At 41.4% G+C, this 20,324-nt stretch overlaps 2 protein-coding genes across 9 annotated transcripts in view; one reads left to right on the top strand and one right to left on the bottom strand.

Moving 5' to 3' along the window:
- The window catches only part of Nt5dc1 (5'-nucleotidase domain containing 1), a 102,941-nt gene that overhangs the window by 18,606 nt on the left and 64,011 nt on the right, over window positions 1–20,324 (top strand). The gene's annotated exons all lie outside the window — the stretch shown is intronic.
- Col10a1 (collagen type X alpha 1 chain) lies at window positions 524–7,506 on the bottom strand. The gene is made up of 3 exons (NM_013140.1): window positions 7,436–7,506; window positions 6,750–6,918; window positions 524–3,443 (listed from the first exon to the last, which is right to left on the bottom strand). Exons 2-3 carry the CDS (start codon window positions 6,901–6,903, stop codon window positions 1,555–1,557), a joined length of 2,043 nt encoding a protein of 680 aa, NP_037272.1. The 5' UTR covers window positions 6,904–6,918; window positions 7,436–7,506; the 3' UTR covers window positions 524–1,554.

The raw sequence follows: 20,324 nt of genomic DNA, 5'->3' as shown, positions 1-20,324 counted from the left end.
CCAGTGACAGCGTCAGACTGGCTTGATTAACAAGTGGTCCGATCGATGCTAACAAGCAGGATTTTAAGTTTGGAAATATGTTGCCTTTTGATTGACACCAAAAAAAAAATTCATGTCTTCTCTTCCATAAATCAAGCCATCAAAATAATTTTAAATATTATGACTGAAATGTGCTAAAGCAATAAATAATAATTCCAGGGTATTTGTTCCAATTTGATATTTGTCTGACACCTTCTTCTCTCCCTGCAAGACAAAACCCGTGTTTTGAAGTGATGTCTCTATATTTCTATTTTCCTGTGTATGCTCAGCAGCTTTGCTCCAGGCTCGTAGAGGCTGTCTTTTACACCCTCATAGGACCTGGCATGTGCCATTCCCACCTTGACAGAGGCCCAAACCCATGGCAACTGTAAAGTCACCCACCATCTCACTGTTTTTCTTATTAGTGTCAGCCAATGAGAAGCCGTAGAGCATGGTTGAGGACAACCTGCTGTCGCTTTGAAGGAAACCCAGGACAGAATGAAGATGTATTCCAGTTGTTTTATTATCTCGTAATACCAAGTAGATTAAATACTGCGTGCTTTAGTAAGTGAGGTACAGCTTCCCAGTTTTAAACAGTAACGGTAAAAATACAGTACAGAGCATAAATAAATAATGTCTTTTCGTTTTCAGTCTGACTTTGAAAAGCTTAATGTTAATTTATACTTCCAGTGGAATAGAAGGCACACAGAGTGTCTATTCTGATGTCGTATAAGCCCATTAAAATCATTTGACAAAGATGCCAGAAATTATACCATAGTAATACTGCGTTGCTGACATAAGAGTAAGTCAGACACCTGTTTCTAAGTTGCACCAGGTATGTGGACTTTTTCTAAGTTGCCCCAGGTACGTGGACTTCCTGCCGTTGCAGAAAAGCTCGAAATGGCTGTGGTAAAGCACCTTGTAATTGAAATTAACTTCACTACAGTGTTTTAGTTTCTTAGGAGCACTTCAAAAAAATCTATCCGTGCATCTGACTTTATCTCGATGTAAGGGGTTGTGTGAACCATGGAGTGATGCACCATCAGAAATATCCTAAGGTGGACAGTGTCATTTGAATTTGAATATTCAAGTATTTAAAGTAATATAAAGTGACATGATATCTCCTGCATGTTTCCGAGATATTCTCATATTATTAAAATTGGACTTTTTTGAAAAAGGAATGTTGAGTTCTTAAAACGAGATTCATGATGCGCTAGAGCCTTATTTCAGTTTTTGGGAGGTTTTTTGTTTTTTTTTTAAACTTACGTTAAGAAATTTAAATAAGGATGGGACGACAGGAGCACCCCCGACCCTGCACCCAGGGCCTTAGAACTGCCGAGTGTTCGGGAGGATCCTCACATACCCACTATTGCTGCTCACTCTTACAGGAGGAAACCTGGTCCCGGAGTGCACTTTAGAAAGCTTATTCACATTACTTTTAGCCTACCTCCATATGCATCACCAGGGCGGGATCGGGCGATGGAATGGGGTGGGAGGTTCTAAGCGGGGGATTAGGATGAGCTTGACAGGAAGTGTTCATATGGGAGCCACTAGGAATCCTGAGAAGGACGAGTGGACATACTCAGAGGAGTAGAGGCCGTTCGATTCCGCATTGGGCAACTGGAGCCACACCTGGTCATTTTCCGTGAGCTCCATGATCGCGCTCCCTGAAGCCTGATCCAAGTAGCCTTTGCTGTACTCATCATACGTGTACATTGTGGGCGTGCCATTCTTATACAGGCCTACCCAAACGTGAGTCCCCTTCACATGGATGTGATAGGAAAAATAGTATATGCCTGGGATCTTACAGGTAAAGATTCCAGATCTTGGGTCATAGTGCTGCTGCCTGTTGTACAGAATCTCATCAAATGGGATGGGAGCACCTACCGCTGGGTAAGCTTTGGAAAGAATCACAGTAAAAGCGGACACCGGCATGCCTGTTACCCCCTGGTTAGCACTGACAAGAGGCATCCCAGAAAGCCTGGGTCTCTGTCCGCTCTTTGTGAAGCCATCAGGTATGACTGCTTGGCTGGGAGGTCCTGGAGGTCCTGGGGGTCCTGGAGGACCTGGGAGACCAGGCTCTCCAGTATGACCTCTTGGACCAGGACGCCCTGGAGGACCAGCGGGCCCATTGAGGCCCTTAGTTACTATTCCAGCTGGGCCCGGAGCACCTGGCTTTCCTGGGTCACCCTTAGATCCAGGGAATCCTGGGATACCTGGTGGTCCAATAGGGCCCCTGGTACCTGGTATTCCAGGTTCACCTCTTGGACCTGCCTCACCATTGTGTCCAGGCACTCCTTTAGGTCCTGTAGGGCCAACAAGACCTCGAAGACCAGGGGCTCCTCCCACTCCAGGATCACCTTTTGGTCCTGGTAACCCTGGGTTACCCTTAGGACCATTGAGACCTGGATCCCCAGGATATCCTGTTTTTCCATCTAACCCAGGGGGGCCCCTTGCTCCTCTAGCCCCGGGTGGCCCTGCAGGCCCCACCAGACCTGTCTCACCTTTAGTGCCTGGGATACCATGATTCCCTGGGATTCCTTTAGGTCCTTGGGGTCCCATATTCCCAGGGGATCCAGTCAGACCTGGTTCACCAGGATGACCTGCTGGCCCTTGTTCCCCTTTGGCACCTGGAGCCCCAGGAAGACCAGCAGGTCCCCTTTGTCCCCTCAAACCTGGCAAGCCTTGTTTTCCAAAGCCAGGAGCTCCTGGAGGCCCAGCTATTCCTGGAGCCCCTGGGTGGCCTTTTTCTCCTGGGATACCTGGCCGACCGGGGGATCCAGTGGCTCCTGGCTTCCCAATACCTTCTCGTCCTTGCTTCCCAGGAGGACCTTGTGGACCTGGTGGACCGGGTGGTCCCGCTTCTCCTGGGAAACCCCGGTCACCTTTTATGCCAGGCTGTCCCGGAAAGCCATTTTCACCTCTTCTTCCCACTCCAGGGGAGCCAGGGGGGCCTACAGGACCCTGAGGGCCTGGAAGACCCCTCTCACCTGGACGGCCAGGAGTGCCATATCCGGTTTCCCCTTTCTGTCCATTCACACCAGGAGCTCCTGGTGCCCCCTTTTCTCCAGGAAAGCCCCTAGATCCTGGAGCACCTGTAAGTCCCTGCTGTCCGGGTTTTCCTGGCACAGAAATTCCAGCTGGACCAGGGATTCCGGGTGGGCCTGGAGGGCCCCGAGGCCCTGGTAAGCCAGCTGGGCCAATATCTCCTTTGTGTCCATGTGGTCCTCTCTCCCCTGGTTTGCCTGGCAGGCCCGGCTTCCCAGTGGCTGATATTCCTGGTGGTCCTGGCAACCCTGGCTCTCCTTGGAGTCCAGGACTTCCATAGCCTGGCTTTCCTGGAGGTCCTGAGGGACCTGGGTGTCCTCGAGGTCCAGCTGGGCCTGGTGGACCAGGAATGCCTTGTTCTCCTCTTACTGAAATCTCTGTAAGACACACCAATATACCACCCAGCATAAGCAACATTAAAGGCAACTAGAGATTCTTCAAGCATGATGAGGATGGGGTGTGGTAGCGCCCTGTGTTCCAGGTAACTTCTACATACTCAGTAGTCCTGCGTGGGGCTGGATGGTCTGGGCAGTGTATTTGTTCACCTACTACTGAACAGCTTAGATTTAGACTTGTTAATTTTCAACCTTGATAAGTATTTGGGCTTTTGTTCTCCTTTATTGACTTACAGTGGAGGCAAAGAATCACAGGACTTATAATTAATGCATTGATGGGGCACATAGAATAGTTTTCAAATTGATGATCAAAACCCAAGAAGTACTTAATCCTATAAAGCTGTGGATTCATTTAACCAAGCACTGTCCTCGTGTGCTGAACCTGACTTTAGTGTACTCCTGAGTGCCTGTGACAGAACACGCTGTTGGCCCACTGAGTTGGGGAAAGCACAGAATATGACCTAGAGGCCTCAGATGTAATATGCGATGCTTGCTTTAAGAAGCACTTCAGCGGTGGGAAGTAGCCTGCAGTCTACTAGACATTACCGTATACTATGATGATGATGATGCTTGTTTCTATTGGCTGTAGTCATTGTAAACAGCACACAGTGTTTATTTCTCAGAGAACTTACATTTAACTACTACAGATGACAATAAAGTTACAGATGATTTTTAATATTTATTCATACAATTTTTATTTAAATTGTCTTATTTGAGAAGTTTTCAGAAACCTTTAGATTTTTTTTTGTATTGGTGGAAGTCAGTACGAAGTAATGTTGATTTATCAGATGAGGCAGTACATAGCTCAAAACTAAAAATGTTAACTATGATCTGTTTATTTTATCATATGGTGTATTTGTGCACTGTGTGTGTGTGTGTGTGTGTGTGTGTGTGTGTGTGTGTGTGTGTCCCTTAGACCTCAAAACTAGGTCCTTACAAATGCTAGGTGAGTGCTTTACCACTGAGCTAAACACATAACTATATACCTATCACTTTTTAGCCAAACTTTTTTAATATGGTAAACTCTTAAGATTTTAATGACTTAAAAAAAGTCAAACTGGAGACTAAAGGAAAGTTATTAACAATTCTAAATTATCCACGATAATGCTTTTAAGACTATCATTTGCTTTAGCTGTTAGTTGTTGATGTGCAAGTACATTAGTATTTTTTTTAACTCTCTCCTATTAAATAGCTGGCACTTAAAAGAGTAGTCGACAATAGTAGTTACTGACACTCTCAATTAACTTTGGTGTATGTTCATAAGTATGTGTAATATTGACACACTTAAAATTGATTAATAAATAAGGGATTTTTAATGGCTTGGAGTTAAATAGCATGGTTTTCAAATGCAGAATTTGCTTTAGTGTCTGATCATAAGGATCATAGTTTTACAATAATAATTGTCATATATAATAATTATAATAATAATAATAATAATTATGGGGATACGTTTTTTATGTTACAACAAAGGGAGAAACACACGTTACTGGAAAGGATAGCACCACTTGACCTCCAGTGACAGGTGAGGATCTTTGTAGCCTGAAATGTTGCTCTTGAGACCCTACACCTCTTAGTGCAAGGAAGAATGACTTCTGTGAGTGTTTGAGGGAATAGCTATCCGCTTGTAGCTTGCAGTGTAGAAAAGTAAGACCAGGGCAGCAGTAGCCCTCAAGATTAGAAGCTATCATCTCTTAAGGTTCTTACATGTCCAACTGTGCACTGTGGCCAGGTAGCTTCCCTACAGCGCAATTGACATTTGGTTGATGTCTCTCTCTGTTAGCATCACGGAGCAGATTTGTCCCGGGATTGCATAGGACCTTTCTGGGGTCCTACTGTCACCTCAGTGTGAGCATGTATGGTTGTTACAGGGCACTGACATCTAGCAGTGAAGAGCAGTGAATGCAAAGACTAAGGTAAATTTAATAGTTATTTTAATAAACACAGCCATCGTGTCTATGAAGATATTTCTATTTGTTCTGTAAGGACAGTAGGGTGATGAGCAGTGTGTTTTAGGTGGGAAGGCAGAAATACTTCTAACAGTCATGCATTTGAATTTTAATTCAATGCTTTTTGTGATACTAAAAGATGTAAGGTACTAAAGAAGTCTGGATTTGGTCAGAATGCTGAATCCTCCGCTGCTTGTTGGCATTTCCAACCACACTCACTGGCTTAAGTTTGTTTTCTATTCTTTCCTTCTCCCTTTTATCTTTCCTTCAGCTTATCTATATTATTAGGCAGTCATATGAATCTCTCATCCTTTTGAAATATTAAGCTGCCTTTCATGCAACATTTAAATTCTCTTCTAAAAAAGACATACTTAAACGTTTGATTTTTTTTTCCAAATGCTTGTCCCCAAAACTCTACCATTTAAAGCTTATGACACACACCTTCACTCAGTGCAAGACAAAAATATATGGCCAAATTGAACAGTGGACAAGGAAATCTGAAGATAGTTTATATTATCAGTAGTCATCACGCCTGGTGCTGTCAGTGGAATTAGCAAAGATAAGACCTGATTGTTGCCCTCTGTAACAATTCCTTGCTATTTCACCTGTACTGTCTTGATGTCCTTTATAGTAACAAAGCCAAACAGGTAACGGAAAGATACAATGTCTCAGGCTATCCCTGAGAGAGAAGCAGGGGAAGCCAGCCATGCATGAATGCAGCAATGCTAGACATACACACTGGGCAGATGTAGACACATTTAAACTTCACAGCAGTGCTTGGAACTCTGAGCCCACACTAGCACTTAGCAGTTATGTTTATGCATTGACTCACTGCAGTATGTATGAATGTGTAAGTAATTATGAGACTTGCTGCTTCCTTTGCCCATTAGATTTATTGAGGACTGGTTTTATTTGATACCAGTTTTCTTTAATATCTTCAGGCTAGGGTTTTTAAAGCAAATGTTCAAGTAATTGGATACATAAAATTTCTAGTGTATGTAATTGTTTTTAGTTTAACTTAATTTTATTGAATTAATATTTCTAGAGTACGGGTAATTAGTTAATTGTATGAAACCATCATTTGAGGGAAAAAAGGTGGCCCCATGCATAAAAGTCTTTGATATTTCTCAGTCTTTCTCTTATAACAACTTCTCCAGGCTATTATGTTGCTATACTGATCTGTCATTGCCACACATAATTCCACCGCAGTAATTCAACCCAATCAAGACTTTAACATAGAATAAGACCAGTCTGGAAATTATTTTGGTAAGGAGCTCATCATTAACATTATTAAAAACAGCAGCTGTCTGGTAAATAGAGCAGAGTGAATAATTAAGGTTACCTTTACCCTTTATAGGGTATGGGATGAAGTATTGTGTCCTGGGGCTGGCAAGTGCGCTCTTCACACCTGTGGGAGTTTGGTACCGCTCAGCATAAAACGTTCCATGAACCAGCGTCAAGGACACTAGCAGCAGAAAGGGTATTTGTGGCAGCATATTTTCAAATGGATTCTGAAAAACAGAAAAGAATAATTACACAGAGCCCCATCACTGATCTGTGTCATTCCTGTGATATCCTCCAGACTGATTCTTCTTTATATAGTTATCTCATAGTTTTTTAATGACTGATCTTTTATACTTTGAATATACTCCGTAAAATTTTGTTCCATGAATATTTATGGCTTACTAGTTTTCGGGAGCTACCTTGAAATATTGCTCTAAAAAATAGACCCCCACCAAATAGTCTCATTACAATGTAACTATATTTAATAATCCAGAGTCTTTGACATAATTGGAAATAGTTGGAACTTTCAAGATAAATTGAAATTCCTATTAAGGCAAATTTGTACAGTCATTTTCATTAAGAATGTCTTGAATAGATGAATACAAATGAACCCTCAGGGGACCTTTTGGTCAAACACCACTTTTAAAAATCATGCACACTCACAAAGTCATATAATGACTGAATGAAGAGTGTGTCCAAGCCAGTTGGCAGGAATGCCTCCCACTGACCCCAGTCTGGGCTTACCTGGTGCTCAGAGGTCCTGGAGATGTGTGGGCAGCTTTCCTGGCTTCCTCTGCCTAGGGAGCAGGAGATATGCTCTCTCCAGGCTGCCCTGGAGTATTTATACTGTGTTTCCCTTAGTGGATGAGGTTATCCTGAGCCTAAGCTCCTCCCCTCAGGGGAGGAGAAGCACTAATTATGGTGGAAAGTCCTATTGGGCAGGCGTACAAAATCAGGCTCTTTTCCTTGTTATTCTCATTGAAAAATAAACTCTTTGTCTCCATTATATATTAATAGCTTTAGCTGTGCACCTTTTTTATTCTGTTTTCCTTTTAGGAGTTCTGACTCCAATGTTGGTTCATGATGGAATGATTTATTTTTAAAAAGTATATTCTTGTGTTATTTGACTGAAAATATTTGAGAATATACAAAAATATGAGACTTATTTTGGGGAGACTATGGATTTAAATCATCAAGTTAATCCTTCAGTTATTAGGGGAAAATTCTATAAAAATAGCTTATCTAAATGCTGGCTAACTTGGGAGACTTAAGCTAAAGGGGAAAAGGTGAAAATGTAGGTATGATGTAGGTATATTCTTGCACAAAACAGGATTTTAGGGAAAGCTCTTAGAAGCCAGTGCATGAAAAAGATAGCATTAACTATTCCAGATATATTCATATTAAATATTTTAGAAATTTAGAGCAAGTATGAGACATCTTTCACTTGTGGCAGTTAGCTGTTCAGTATCCTTGAAGGGCTTAAATTCTGTACTCACAGCTACACAAATGTCAGCAAGTGGCCTTAGACTTTCCTCTAGTTTTCATTTTACCATATAGTTGAAAAGGCTGTAATCCTATTGTTTATATAAGATTGCTACATTCATTTCAAATGGAGAAAAACCCTCAGGCTTTGCCTTTTAAAAATACAGTTGACTAATGGTGCAGTTTCCTACAGGGATCTTGAAGTGTCCCAATTAGGCTCTTCTCCCAAAGAGATAAGCATGGTGTTCTTCCGTGTAAGTAGTTGATTGTCTCTTTCAAAGCCTTAGAGAACGATTATCAGTCTTTCAGGATCCTAAGAAGTGCAGTAGTGAGGAGCTGAGAGACCAAGTTCTGTATCCCTGTGAATGACATCATCATTCTGCATCTGAATCATATCAGCTGTGCAGGTGACGGTGCTTGGACAAGCACAGTATAAACACATCATTTTTTGTATCTAGCTAGAATTAGAGTAATAAGGGCTTAGGATTTGATTGGTAATTAGAATCAATGACACAAATGTTTGTCCTTTTCATCTTCCTGACCTTGTTACAGGTTTTTTTTCCTGTGTGTGTTTGAACAAAACCTTGTACAGAACCTTGTTGAAATATAAGTACATAATTCATTCTACCTTTCCCTTCTTTTAAATGTTTTGCTGATTGCTTTATTTAGCAGTCTACATTACCATGATACCAGAGAGATAGCTTAGCAGTTAAGAGCTCTGGCTGCTCTTCCAGAAGACCTGGGTTTGATTCTTGGTGAGTACTGGCTCACAACCAGTTCCTAGGGATCTAACCCCTTTTTCTGACCTCTTCTGGCATCGTGTGCATGAGGCACACATACATGCACACAAGAATACACACTTACACATAAAGACTTTTAAAACTATTATCATGTAACTTTCTATGTAATGTTCAAATATATGTAATATACAACTGTTTTAGAAGTTTCGCTTTGGCTTGTCCAGATCTTAGTGTATAACCTTAGCTAGCCTGATGCTCCCTTGTCAAGGTCTTAGTATATAACCTGAGCTAGCCTGATGCTTCCTTGTCAAGGTCTTAGTGTATAACCTGAGCTAGCCTGATGCTTCCTTGTCAAGGTCTTAGTGTATAACCTGAGCTAGCCTGATCCTTCCTTGTAGCCCAAGCACCTCTCAATCCACAGCATAGTTTTTATATCAGTTTAGATTATAAGGAGAACCAGAGAGCTGATAGTCTATATTTTATTTTTTATAAATCATATTTGGAAAAATAGTTTTTATAGTATATAAACTGCATTGCATCTGAGAAACCACAAAAGGTGAGAAGAGCTGCCTTCTTTTACACCTGGCTCCTAGGAAACCATTCTGAAGCAGGAGGTAACCTGGCTGCTGCTCCGAGCTAGGGTGAAGGCTTTGTAGAAACATGCTTTTAGTAATTCAGTGTATAGTTGCAGCCACGCTGTGCCTACACTTGAGAATGGTTGGGTATCATTCCTGTGGACTATCAGGGAACTAGGTCTCAGCTCTGTAGACTCAGCAGTCTGGCCCCGCAGAGTTTCTCCAGCTATAACCACTCCTCCTATTTTCAGAACTTCCTCCTTAGCATTTCCACCCATCTGACTTTTCATCAACACAACAGAACATTTGGACTAGGGGATTCTAATCCATTCTTTTTTTTTTTTTCCTGAGATACCCTACCACCCCATCATCAGAGTTCATTCCATACTCTAGAGAAAAGGGTTGTGTGCCTTCCTTGTTCTTTGGAGGATATGTTAAATACATGTGCATGTATCAGTCTGTGTTCTCTAGCTTTGGAAAGCATGGGGTCTTACTGGCAGACTGGGTATTCAGCCCTTCTGGCAAATAATTGCTTACTTCAGCACACAGGCTCTGTCTACCGTTTGCTTTGTAAGCTATGAAGCACTGCCCTATCCAAAACAGATTGTAGAATCAGAGTATTTGCTGGCCACACCCACACCTAATTGTGTGTATAAAACTATTTTTATTCTGGGTGTTTACTTGTAGCTGTTCAGACTGACTGGTCTGTGGTCTCATGAAGGAGTTTATTCTGCATGAACCTGAAGGCCCAGCCCTCTCAAGTGAGTAAGGTTTCAATGTCAAATATGAATTGCTGGCTTTGCACACGTAGCAGGTAGCTGCCATTCCGTACCCTGGGTCATTCATTCATTCATTCATTCCCCCGAGATTTCTTGAATGCCTCTTAGATGTTAGACACTGGGTAAACACCGTGTGAATAATGCACCTTCCTGTCCTTGCGATGTTTACAGCAGTGGTCCTCAGCCTTTCCCTGCTGCTCCAGCACTGTGGGATAGGACACAGTTTGCTTTGTGTTTGGAGTTTTTTAAGGTGCCAAAGCCCAGCAGTTGCCATGATAGACTCTGAGGTGGAATGCGTGGTCCCATAGTGTCTTCAATAATTTTCTACTATTTTGTTATTTGTGCTCATACTTCAAATTTTATTATAGAAAAATGAGAAATTATTTATGACCAGGGAATAGCTACAGTAAATACGTAGGTAGTCATCACCTAGTCTTAAGTCACAGTCACCCAGTGTCCCTTCCACCTACCCCCAGCTCTCACCTACCCCCAGCTCTCCAGATTTGAAACAAATCACATATATAGTGCCAATTCATCTATTCATATCTTAGTAGATTTCTGCAGAAAACAGTCTTTTTCCGTTTCCCTCCCCTCCTCCTTCTCTTCTTCTTCTTCTTCTTCTTCTTCTTCTTCTTCTTCTTCTTCTTCTTCTTCTTCTTCTTCTTCTTCTTCTTCTTCTTCTTCTCTTCTTCTTCCTCTTCCTCTTCCTCTTGTTGTTGTTGTTGTTGTTGTTGTTGTTGTTGGCAGGCTTTTCGTGTAGCTCTGGCTTGCTGTCCTGGAACTTGTTCTATAGATGAGGCTGGTCTCAAATTCACCTACCTCTGCTTCCTGAGTGCTGGAATTAAAGGTGTGTAGCACAAATTGTTTTTTTATTAAAACCCCTATTTACCTCTTAGGTACAATACATACCTACAGAGACATAGGTGTTTGTGTATGAGCATATATTTTCATATATATATATATATATATATATGTATATATATATCAGTAGAGATTCACATGCATGTATACTATAAACATGTATAAATACACAAATCTCATATAATTTTGAGTGATAATCAGATACATGCATTCACATACAAGCAAAACACTTCTCTTAGAGGGACACTCGGCTACTTTAAAAAGAGGGTGTGGTGTCTGTCAGGAGGCCCTCAGTAGCTGTTTGTCTCTGGGGTTATTAGACACAGACGATTACCCTGGTCTCATTATTTCATTATAGGTTTTAAAATGCTGGTATATGGGTAACTTTTATCATTCCTCCTTTATTTCCTCAGCTAAAATATTTGTCTGAAGGAAAAACGTGCCTGGGCCAACTGTTTGGTTATCGTGGGATACAGTCTGTAAAGAGGAGCCAGCAGTGGCACCACTCGGTTCACTGTTGGGTTTGTTTTGCTGTAGCCTTGTTTTACGTTTGCTTCGAACTTTCCTACAATTAATTGCCATTTCTTGTGGAATGTGGTATGAGGGCAGCAGTCCTGTGTTCGCTGAATTCCAAGGCTTAGACACTGCCAACCATCACCATTTCCTGGTGACCAAGGTAAAGACAGAAAACCCCCTGATTTCCCTTTCAGGAGCCAGAATGAGCTCAGCTCACGCACACAGTGTTGAGTTCCCAGCTCACATCTGTAAAGCAAAGATTGCTAAAGGCACTGGAAACCCAGTGGCCCAACTAACCGCCTGCTGTCTCTCATCACCCAGGCGCGCAGGCAGAGGCCAGCGTGCACACCCGGTGTCCTCTGCTGCTACTCCATCTTGCGTTTTGAGCAAAGGGTCTTTCACTGAGCCTGCAGCTCCCTGGTGATCAAGCCTCAGTTACCTGCCTGTCTCTGCCCAACCTTTCGCCTCACCACTCACACACAGACGCTGTAATTAGACATGTGTCTCCCACTTGGATTTTTATAAGGGTGTGGGGAAATCCAAATTCAGGTCCTCATACTCGAGAGGCAGAAACTTTATCCCCGTCTCTCTAGGCCCTTTTAAAAACTAACTTATCCTCTTGTAAACAATTCATTCCTTTATCTTCTCTTTCTTGTATTTTATCTGTTTTTTATGTAATTGTTTATCATGAAACCCATATGCACACAGTGATGATCTTGACTCTTTTTTACAGCTTCATAGTACTCCACTGTGTGGATGTACCAACGTGTTTTCTGCCATTGTCTAGCTTATTATCTCTTGTCATCTATATTTTTCTTGTTAAACAAATACTTCTACAGTGATCAATTTTGTGTATATACAAATTTTCTTGTCTGGGTAGCTTTGGAAAAGACTCTTAAAATTTGGATTCATGGCTCAGTATGTAAACACAGGTACACAATCTTCTCAGACAGCATCAAATTCCCCTCCATGGACACTGGACCATTCTACATATTCCCTTAAGTGCTTTTTCTGCTTACTTACAGCCTTACAAACACAACGTACTATTTGTTATTGACTGTTTGGGTCTTGACCCACCTTAGAGCTAAAAACGACAGTTTGATGTAGTTGTAGTTTTTCGCATTTTACAGGTAGAGTACATGGTTTAGGCCATGTCTCTGGGTCCTTTTCCCTGTGCTTAGGAATGGGAACTGCTCTTCAGTGATGAGAGCTTACATGGTTTTTGCCCCTCAGTGATGCTTCTTTAGGTCATTCTCTTGATGTTCAGAGCTTTCTTTTAAGGTCTATAGCACTTTGATTCCAAACATTATGATTCTCTATAGACTGTAAGCTGTGGAGGAAATGGAGAGGTCAAGTGGAGTGGGTATTTTCGTTCACTAGGTGGAGAGACTAGCTTGCCTGTCTTGTATGGGTTTAGTGTCTGAAGGGAACAGTGCTGGTGACAGAACCCGATGAAGGGAAGGGCCAGTGACTCAGCCTGTGCTTCAGTCCCTCTCTCAACAGGATGCTGGTGTTCCACTCCTCTCTTTCGTCATCTTTTCCCCAGTGGAAATGGTAAATGCACTCAGAAGTTCAGTTAGGGCCCTCGAGGATCCACAGTTTTCACTGCCACTGGGCCATGCCACATTCCTCTTTTTTAAAAAAATGTGAAGGGACATTTGTTGGTGCTGTGACAGAGTCAACACTGGGAATGATCTGTTTGTGTAAACAGTCTAATATGGTTTTGTGGTTAGATAGCTGCTGAGGGCTTGGAAAGAGACGCTCATGTATAAAAACAGGTGTTTACGAAAACCTCCCGGAACTTCAGGTCAGGTCAAAAGACACTGAGCAAGCCTCATTTTAGAACTTTGAACAAAGACTTTATGTTTTATTTTATTTTCTGTTACACTTAAATCACCGCATTATTTGTGGTAAGCCCCTCATGGTTTTGTACCTGCCACTAAGTGACATCAGTTTCTTTCCATGGTGGCTTGATTGAGTTAAAAATACAGAGCTTCCTGGCCCTTCACCTCAAGTCCTCAGGCTGCCCCCTGGCTTCACAGCCACCCAGACTCTCCTCACACAATGTCTGTCATACAGCGGCACCATTTGTCTCTCTGCGTCCTGTGTTTGTTATGCTTCAGAACAATTCTTTAGTCATGGACTACAGGGAACAAAATGCAGGACTGCCCATAGGTCACAACACATCTGTTGGTCCCTGAGACCTATAGGCGTTGCATGGCAACACAACCACCAAGAAATCCTGCCTGGACACTCTCCCCATTGCAAAGTAATCTCAGAGACTTCCTTAATGCTGAGGCCAAGAGACAAACAACTTTGTTGCCTGGGTAACGCACCTCGGCTCCTGAAGGTCAGACGTTCTCAACCTGTGAGTCTCAACCCACTTCTGCACATCAGATATTTACATTGCAATTCCTAACAGTAACAAAATTGCACTTATGAACGGTACTAGCAATGAAAATAATGTTATGGTTGGGGGTCACCACAACTTGAGGAACTGTACTAAAGGATCACAGCATCAGGGAGGGTTGAGAACCACTGCTTCAGCTGAAAACCTTTCCTGCAGCCTCTGGTCCGTTAATTCACTCAGAGTTACCTGGTCTTCTTGCTTCTGATTTCCTCACTGGTAAATCCATAAACACCTGCTTGCTGTAGTTCACATTTGAAAGGTAATCCCTACTTAGATAAAAGAGCTAAGAAAATAAAAATCTGCCACAGAGACAATAGTGACTTTACCCTAATGAACCTTCTAGAAATCCTATCAATTATCTCTAGTCCCTTGAAAGTCGAAATAACACAGCACTTTTGATACCAAGAAAACAGAGATATAGTGAACAGGGTATAGCCTAATCATGTCTTCCCTAAATTTTACTGATAAGATACTTTGAGATGTGAAATATGAATAAATGGTAGGATCAGTTTTCTCGAATGTTTGCCAGTTGTTCGTTCTTTGCCTTTCTGCTGCGTTCCACTCCTGAGACAGCTCCAGGGTACCTCCAGCTATAGGCAGTAATCTCCCAGAGGTCACACCCAACACAACCTCTTTGGGCACTGCACAGACATTGCCTGTGTGACCCCACCTTCCAGATCATGATATGGTGTTTCGTCATCACACATACACTCTGCTGAGTGTGACTCAAGGAAGATTGGCCATTATTGGAGCACTCTTCTCCACAAAGTCCCAGCTCAGGAGTGATGCTGGCACAGTGTTCCCAGAGAAGAACTAAGAGCTTTAAACCAGATTTCAGTATTTACTGGGTGTAGGCAGTTTCTCTCACAGTTGTGGGCATTCAAAGGTGGCGTCTTTTGCACAGTGCTATTTTGTATTAGAGTCTGTTCAACGATGTCAGACCTTAAAATAGTGGGATTATAAGTGGCAACAGCTGCTTGGAGAGCTGTTTTCACAAATAAGTAATAAGACTGCCCCTCAGATTCCTGTTAGGTGGCAGTTCATGATCAGCTAATAATGATGGGGACTTAGATGTAAGAGGGTTGGTGGAAGTTGGGAGCTAAAACAGAGTCCAGAAAAGAAATAAAGACAAGGAAAGGAAGGAACTCAGTGGCCAGAGAGATAGCTCAGACAAGGCCTGAGGAAGTCTAACTTCCAGCACTCACTTAAAAAGCCTGAAGTGGTCTGTTTTCCTGGTGCTCAGGAGGAATGAGGATCCCTGGGGCTTGCTGGCCAGCCAGATTAGCCAGCATAGCAAAGGCTAGCAAAATGGCTGCAGGTTCAGTGAGAGGTGCTATCTCAGAGAACTAAGGTGGAAGGTGATTGAGGAAAACAGCCAACATGGACCTCTGGCTTCCATATGCACATGTACACACACACACACATGTCCACACAAAGCATGAAGCTCAAGTCTTTGATAGGAATGGGATTTCTGTAAATGTCTCAGAAACCTCACTACCAATAAAGATTAACAAATAACCTTTTAGTCGTGGCTGTACTTCATCCCCCCCCCCCCTTTTTTTCCATCCATCCTTAATCTCATTTGCTTGGGGCATTGAGGCGTTCCGTGTCCTGGTGCAGTTAAGGTACGATTCCCAAGATTCCCAGCAGCATTTGATCCTTCTGGGCTCACAGCTCCTTGTCTGTGGGGAGTGCATGACGTTCAGAGGCAGGAGATATTATTAGTTGTGAAGTGAGTCTATAGTGGATGGTTTAGAATATTAGTCTTTTAACTAAGATGAATGACATTCAGAGTCATTTTTAATGAAAGATAGACATTAAAATGCAAATCTGGAGAAGCAAGGACGAGCAGTTAGTGCTGTTTGTGTACCAGCCAGGGAAGCTGTGGCTTTGAGTGCTTCTCCCCTTAAAATCTTAGGTAACGGGCCATCCCATCTGTTAGTGGATAATGTAACTTCTCTTTCCGAGGGACTGTTTACAAGCTATACTCAGATAGGATTTTGCCTCTTTTGGGGGATAGGTTGATTGTTTTAGTTTGGTTTTTGAGACGGGATTTCTCTAGGTAGCCTCAGCAGTCCTGGAACTCACTCTGTAGACTAGTCTCAAACTCAGAGATTCACTGGACTCTGCCTACCAAGTGCTGGATTTAACAGCATATGCCACCATGCCTGACAGATTCTTGACTTTCTTATACTTTACTTCAAATGAACAAAACTACTATTGAAATGCATTAGGGCATTTAACCAGTAGATCAGTATACCTATACCTGGTCATACTTTCACTAATAACTCTCTTTTAAAAAATTCCAGCACTATTGAGATGTAAAACATGTATATATCATATAGTTAATGTTATCTGTGAATGTGGTGAGAACACTTCAAGTCGACTTTGTTAGTATAGCTTAGAATCTCAGTATATTTTGAAATATCTACTTAGTAGCCACTTCCCCCACACAAGAATCTACAGATGCTCGGATCTCTTTCATAAGATTTGTATATGATGTGTGAGTGCCCTTCTAGGGTATATATATATATATCCATGCATAGGGGTGGAGGCTGTTTCTAGATTTCAAAGCCAGGGTCTCATGTATCCCAAACACACATTCTACCACGGAGCCAGATCTCTTTCTCATATATGTTGTTTAGTCATCTCTATACTTCTTAAAATGCCTACTATGTAAATGTTATGTGATAATTGCTATAAATCTCATTTAAAGAATAACGAGACAGAAAAACACAGTTTATAGTATCTACTGCAGACACAGTTTCCTGAAATGTTTTGACTCACAGCTGAATCTACAGATGTCATGGGCCAAACATATAAAGTGCTGATAGCCATGGTCATTAAATCTCTGGAACCTTCTTATCCTGCATATTTACAGCTCTGTTCCCTTTGGTCTACACTCTCTCCATTCCCTGCCTCCCAGGCACTACGAGCTTCCATTGTGCTCTGTTTCTGAATCCTTAAGTTCCATCCCTAAATGACATTATGCAATCTCTGTCTTTGTGTGGTTTATGTTATTCAACATGGTGTCCTCCAGGTTTGACCATGTTAACAAAGATGATAGACTTTTCTTCCTTTTTAAGAAAGTCGAAAATAATCTATTGAATACATAGATTCTTTTCAACTTACCAAAGGACTACAACTCAACCAATAAACTTAGCATAAGTTGAAAATATCATAAACCTCAAGTATATTCTACAATAGTATTGTTGTTGTGATGATGATGGTCATGATCATGATCATGATGATCATGGATGACGATGATGTGTGTACATGCATACATGTGGCATGCCTCATGGGTGGAAGTAAGAAGACTACCTTCCTAAGTTGGTTCCTTCCACCTTGTTTTTAGGTAGATTCTAGCTGGTCTGCAAGCTTTCTGAGCGGCAGTCCTGGGGTACCTGGATAACCAACGTGCACCAGTGTATTCTGCATTTTTATGTGGATTTGGAGCATTACATCCAGACTATCAGGCTTTCCTGGGAAATCTTTTACCCACTGAGCCATCTTTCAGCGCCCAAATATATTTAGTATTCTTAGCCTCCCAGAGAGCATAGCATCACCTTGTAATACATAGTAGTTTCTCCTTTTGATATTCTGACTGTACACTGACAGTCCCATCTCATATGTCCCAAGCCTAGGTAAAGAGAAGAATTCAAGTTGCGTTTTGTACTCGATGCCTTTGCCTTCACACCATCATGGACTTGAAAGAACTTGAGTTGAGCATCATCAGTTTTTCTTTCTGGTAATTCAGCATCTGGATGTGCTGCATATTTTGGTGTTTGGTATATAATATTAAGACAACTGATCACTTAATGGATAAGCTTAAGAGATCAGTTATTCAATAAAGTCCACTATAGAAATGTGTTTTATTACAATCATATAAAAAGATGAATCCTAAATGTTATTAATTGCAGCAGCTCCAGTAGTGCCAGTTGACATTTTTTCTCTAACAGCTTATAACCTATCATTATTAGGTGACCTCTTGTAAAAGGGGAAGTCTGCATGGAATGTCTCAAGGCTTTTGACAATTTGATCAAAATTTGTAAGCAGAGATTAGAACCTTTTTATCATCATCATCAAGAGATGGTTTTTATCATGACTTTTTACACTCATTGCCAGGTGCATATGGCCGTTTGTGTTATGTCAGTAATACGTAATGCTTGTGTATTAGTTCAGTCAGCCATTTTCCTTTAAATACTTGGCCTTATGTAACAGCAATTCTTGTCATGATAGAAAACGCATAAACAAGTATATTCTTGTACTATTAGCATGTGAACTTTAAGGAGGACATCAGTTTTCTTCATATATACCAAGCTGCTAAATATATTTATTTGTTTATTAAGCTTGTTTGTTCTGGTTTTCTGTATTGCCTAAATAAGACTCCAAGTTTAGAACTCAAATATTTGTATGTATTTATATTAACTTTGGCTTCCAATAAAGTCGTAACTAGGTTATTGGTAGTAACTAGGTTGTTTGTTAGTAGTAACTAGGTTGTTAGTAGTAACTAGGTTGTTAGTAGTAACTAGGTTGTTAGTAGTAACTAGGTTATAGTCTACAGCCAGACCTTGGAGCAACTATGTTTAAGACTGCATTACCAGGAATGGTGATCCAGTGTCATTGTCTTTTGATGACTTACATACAGCTCTTTCTCCTTGCCTCAGTCAAAGATATGTATGATAGGGGCCTGAATCCTCACAGTGGTGTGGACTGTACGGTGTGCCACTTTTTTGTTACCATTACTGCATTTGTTTTTAAGTATGTTCATTGTCAGTAGAGAGATGCAGAAGAGAAGAACTCACCCAGGATGTGCTGCTGAGATATTTGTGGGGTCAGTAAATATGCTGAGATTTGATTGACAAGGAAGCCATACAGTGCCTTTTAAGTTTAATACAATAGGGAAATTATATAGTATATAAGCTTTAAACATTTTGCTAGATTATAAATACTATAATATATAAAAAATGATCCCTCTTACTATGTGAAATTTCACCCTCTGCAAAATGTTATATTATAGAGGACAAATAACTGGTGACTACTAATGCTGCCGAATGCATTTGCTTGGAAAGGTGAATTATGATAGTATGGTTGGCTTTTCAGCATCACTGTGAAATCCTAGAAATAAAATTACTAACATTAAATTGTTGGTGAAAAAGAAATGACGACTTTCAAAATGCAGAACTTTCTCCATTCCTACTTATCTCTTAAGGAAGAGATTGTCACGTTACCATTTCCGGACAGTCACAAGCTATCATACTAAACTTTAAGGAATATGTTAAGTCATAGCAGGAAACTATAAGATACAAGGGAACATTTCTTCTATTAACTCTTCCTTTCAAGAGGGCATGTGGGTGAGCTGAGACGGGACCGGGAGGAGTTCTTATTCTTTGTCATATACCAGTCTTTATCATGTAAGGATTGTATCAAGTGCAGTATGGTCTATGCCCACAGCCATTTGTGTTGAGGTTACAGCTTCCACTTAGGTGGCCAGTCCACAGTCTCTGCTGCTGAAGACACTGAACTCAGGGCTGGGCAGCGACCACACTTCCCGGACTTGACTTGACCTTTGGGTTCTTAACTCACTTTCCACGTTTCTCAGATTTTTTTCTGGCTTTAGGGCAGGTGTGTAACCCATAGACAAACACTGTGGACAGTAAGTAAAGAAGGCTCTCAGAAGTGTGTTTTACCTGGCAGGATATTTAGGTTAATTATACATTTGGTTCACAATTTGAAGGTAGAGATGATATTATTAGCAAACTCAACAGAATTTTAAATTTAAATGAAGAGCTTTTCTATAATTAATAGCATAAGAATGTTTTCATCACTGCAGTTTTCCAGCTATGTTAATGCACTAACCTTGTGCCTCTTCCCACTGTGTGCGACAGGAAGTTCGAATAGACATTGGGTTGACCCTGCCTTTTTAGGATTAGAGTCTTCTAAATTATTTCCATGCCAGTGCTAACCTAACTTGAACTAGTCCAGGCTGCTTTAATAGGGTAAATAAGTGGAGTCCGGGATGGAGCTTTCCAAAACAGAGAGGCGAGCGTATCACTGCTGGTTTTAACGAAGGTGAACCAAAGGACAGCTGTCATGGGACTCTAGGCTTTGGAGAATGGGTTATTTTCCACAAGAGTCTAAATGCCTGGTGCGGAAACAGAGTCGAAAAGGAACAAGTTGAAACTCTTGATTTGCCAAATCAGAGTGGAGACTGAGGAAGAGCTGTGGGTGTGACGTCTACAAGTAAAGTTATCCGTGAAAGAGCCTCGC

The sequence above is a fragment of the Rattus norvegicus genome, chromosome 20 (assembly GCF_036323735.1).
Source record: "Rattus norvegicus strain BN/NHsdMcwi chromosome 20, GRCr8, whole genome shotgun sequence".
Lineage (NCBI taxonomy): Eukaryota > Metazoa > Chordata > Mammalia > Rodentia > Muridae > Rattus > Rattus norvegicus.
The sequence above is the reverse complement of the archived record's forward strand: the minus strand, read 5'-3'. Positions and strand labels throughout refer to the sequence as shown.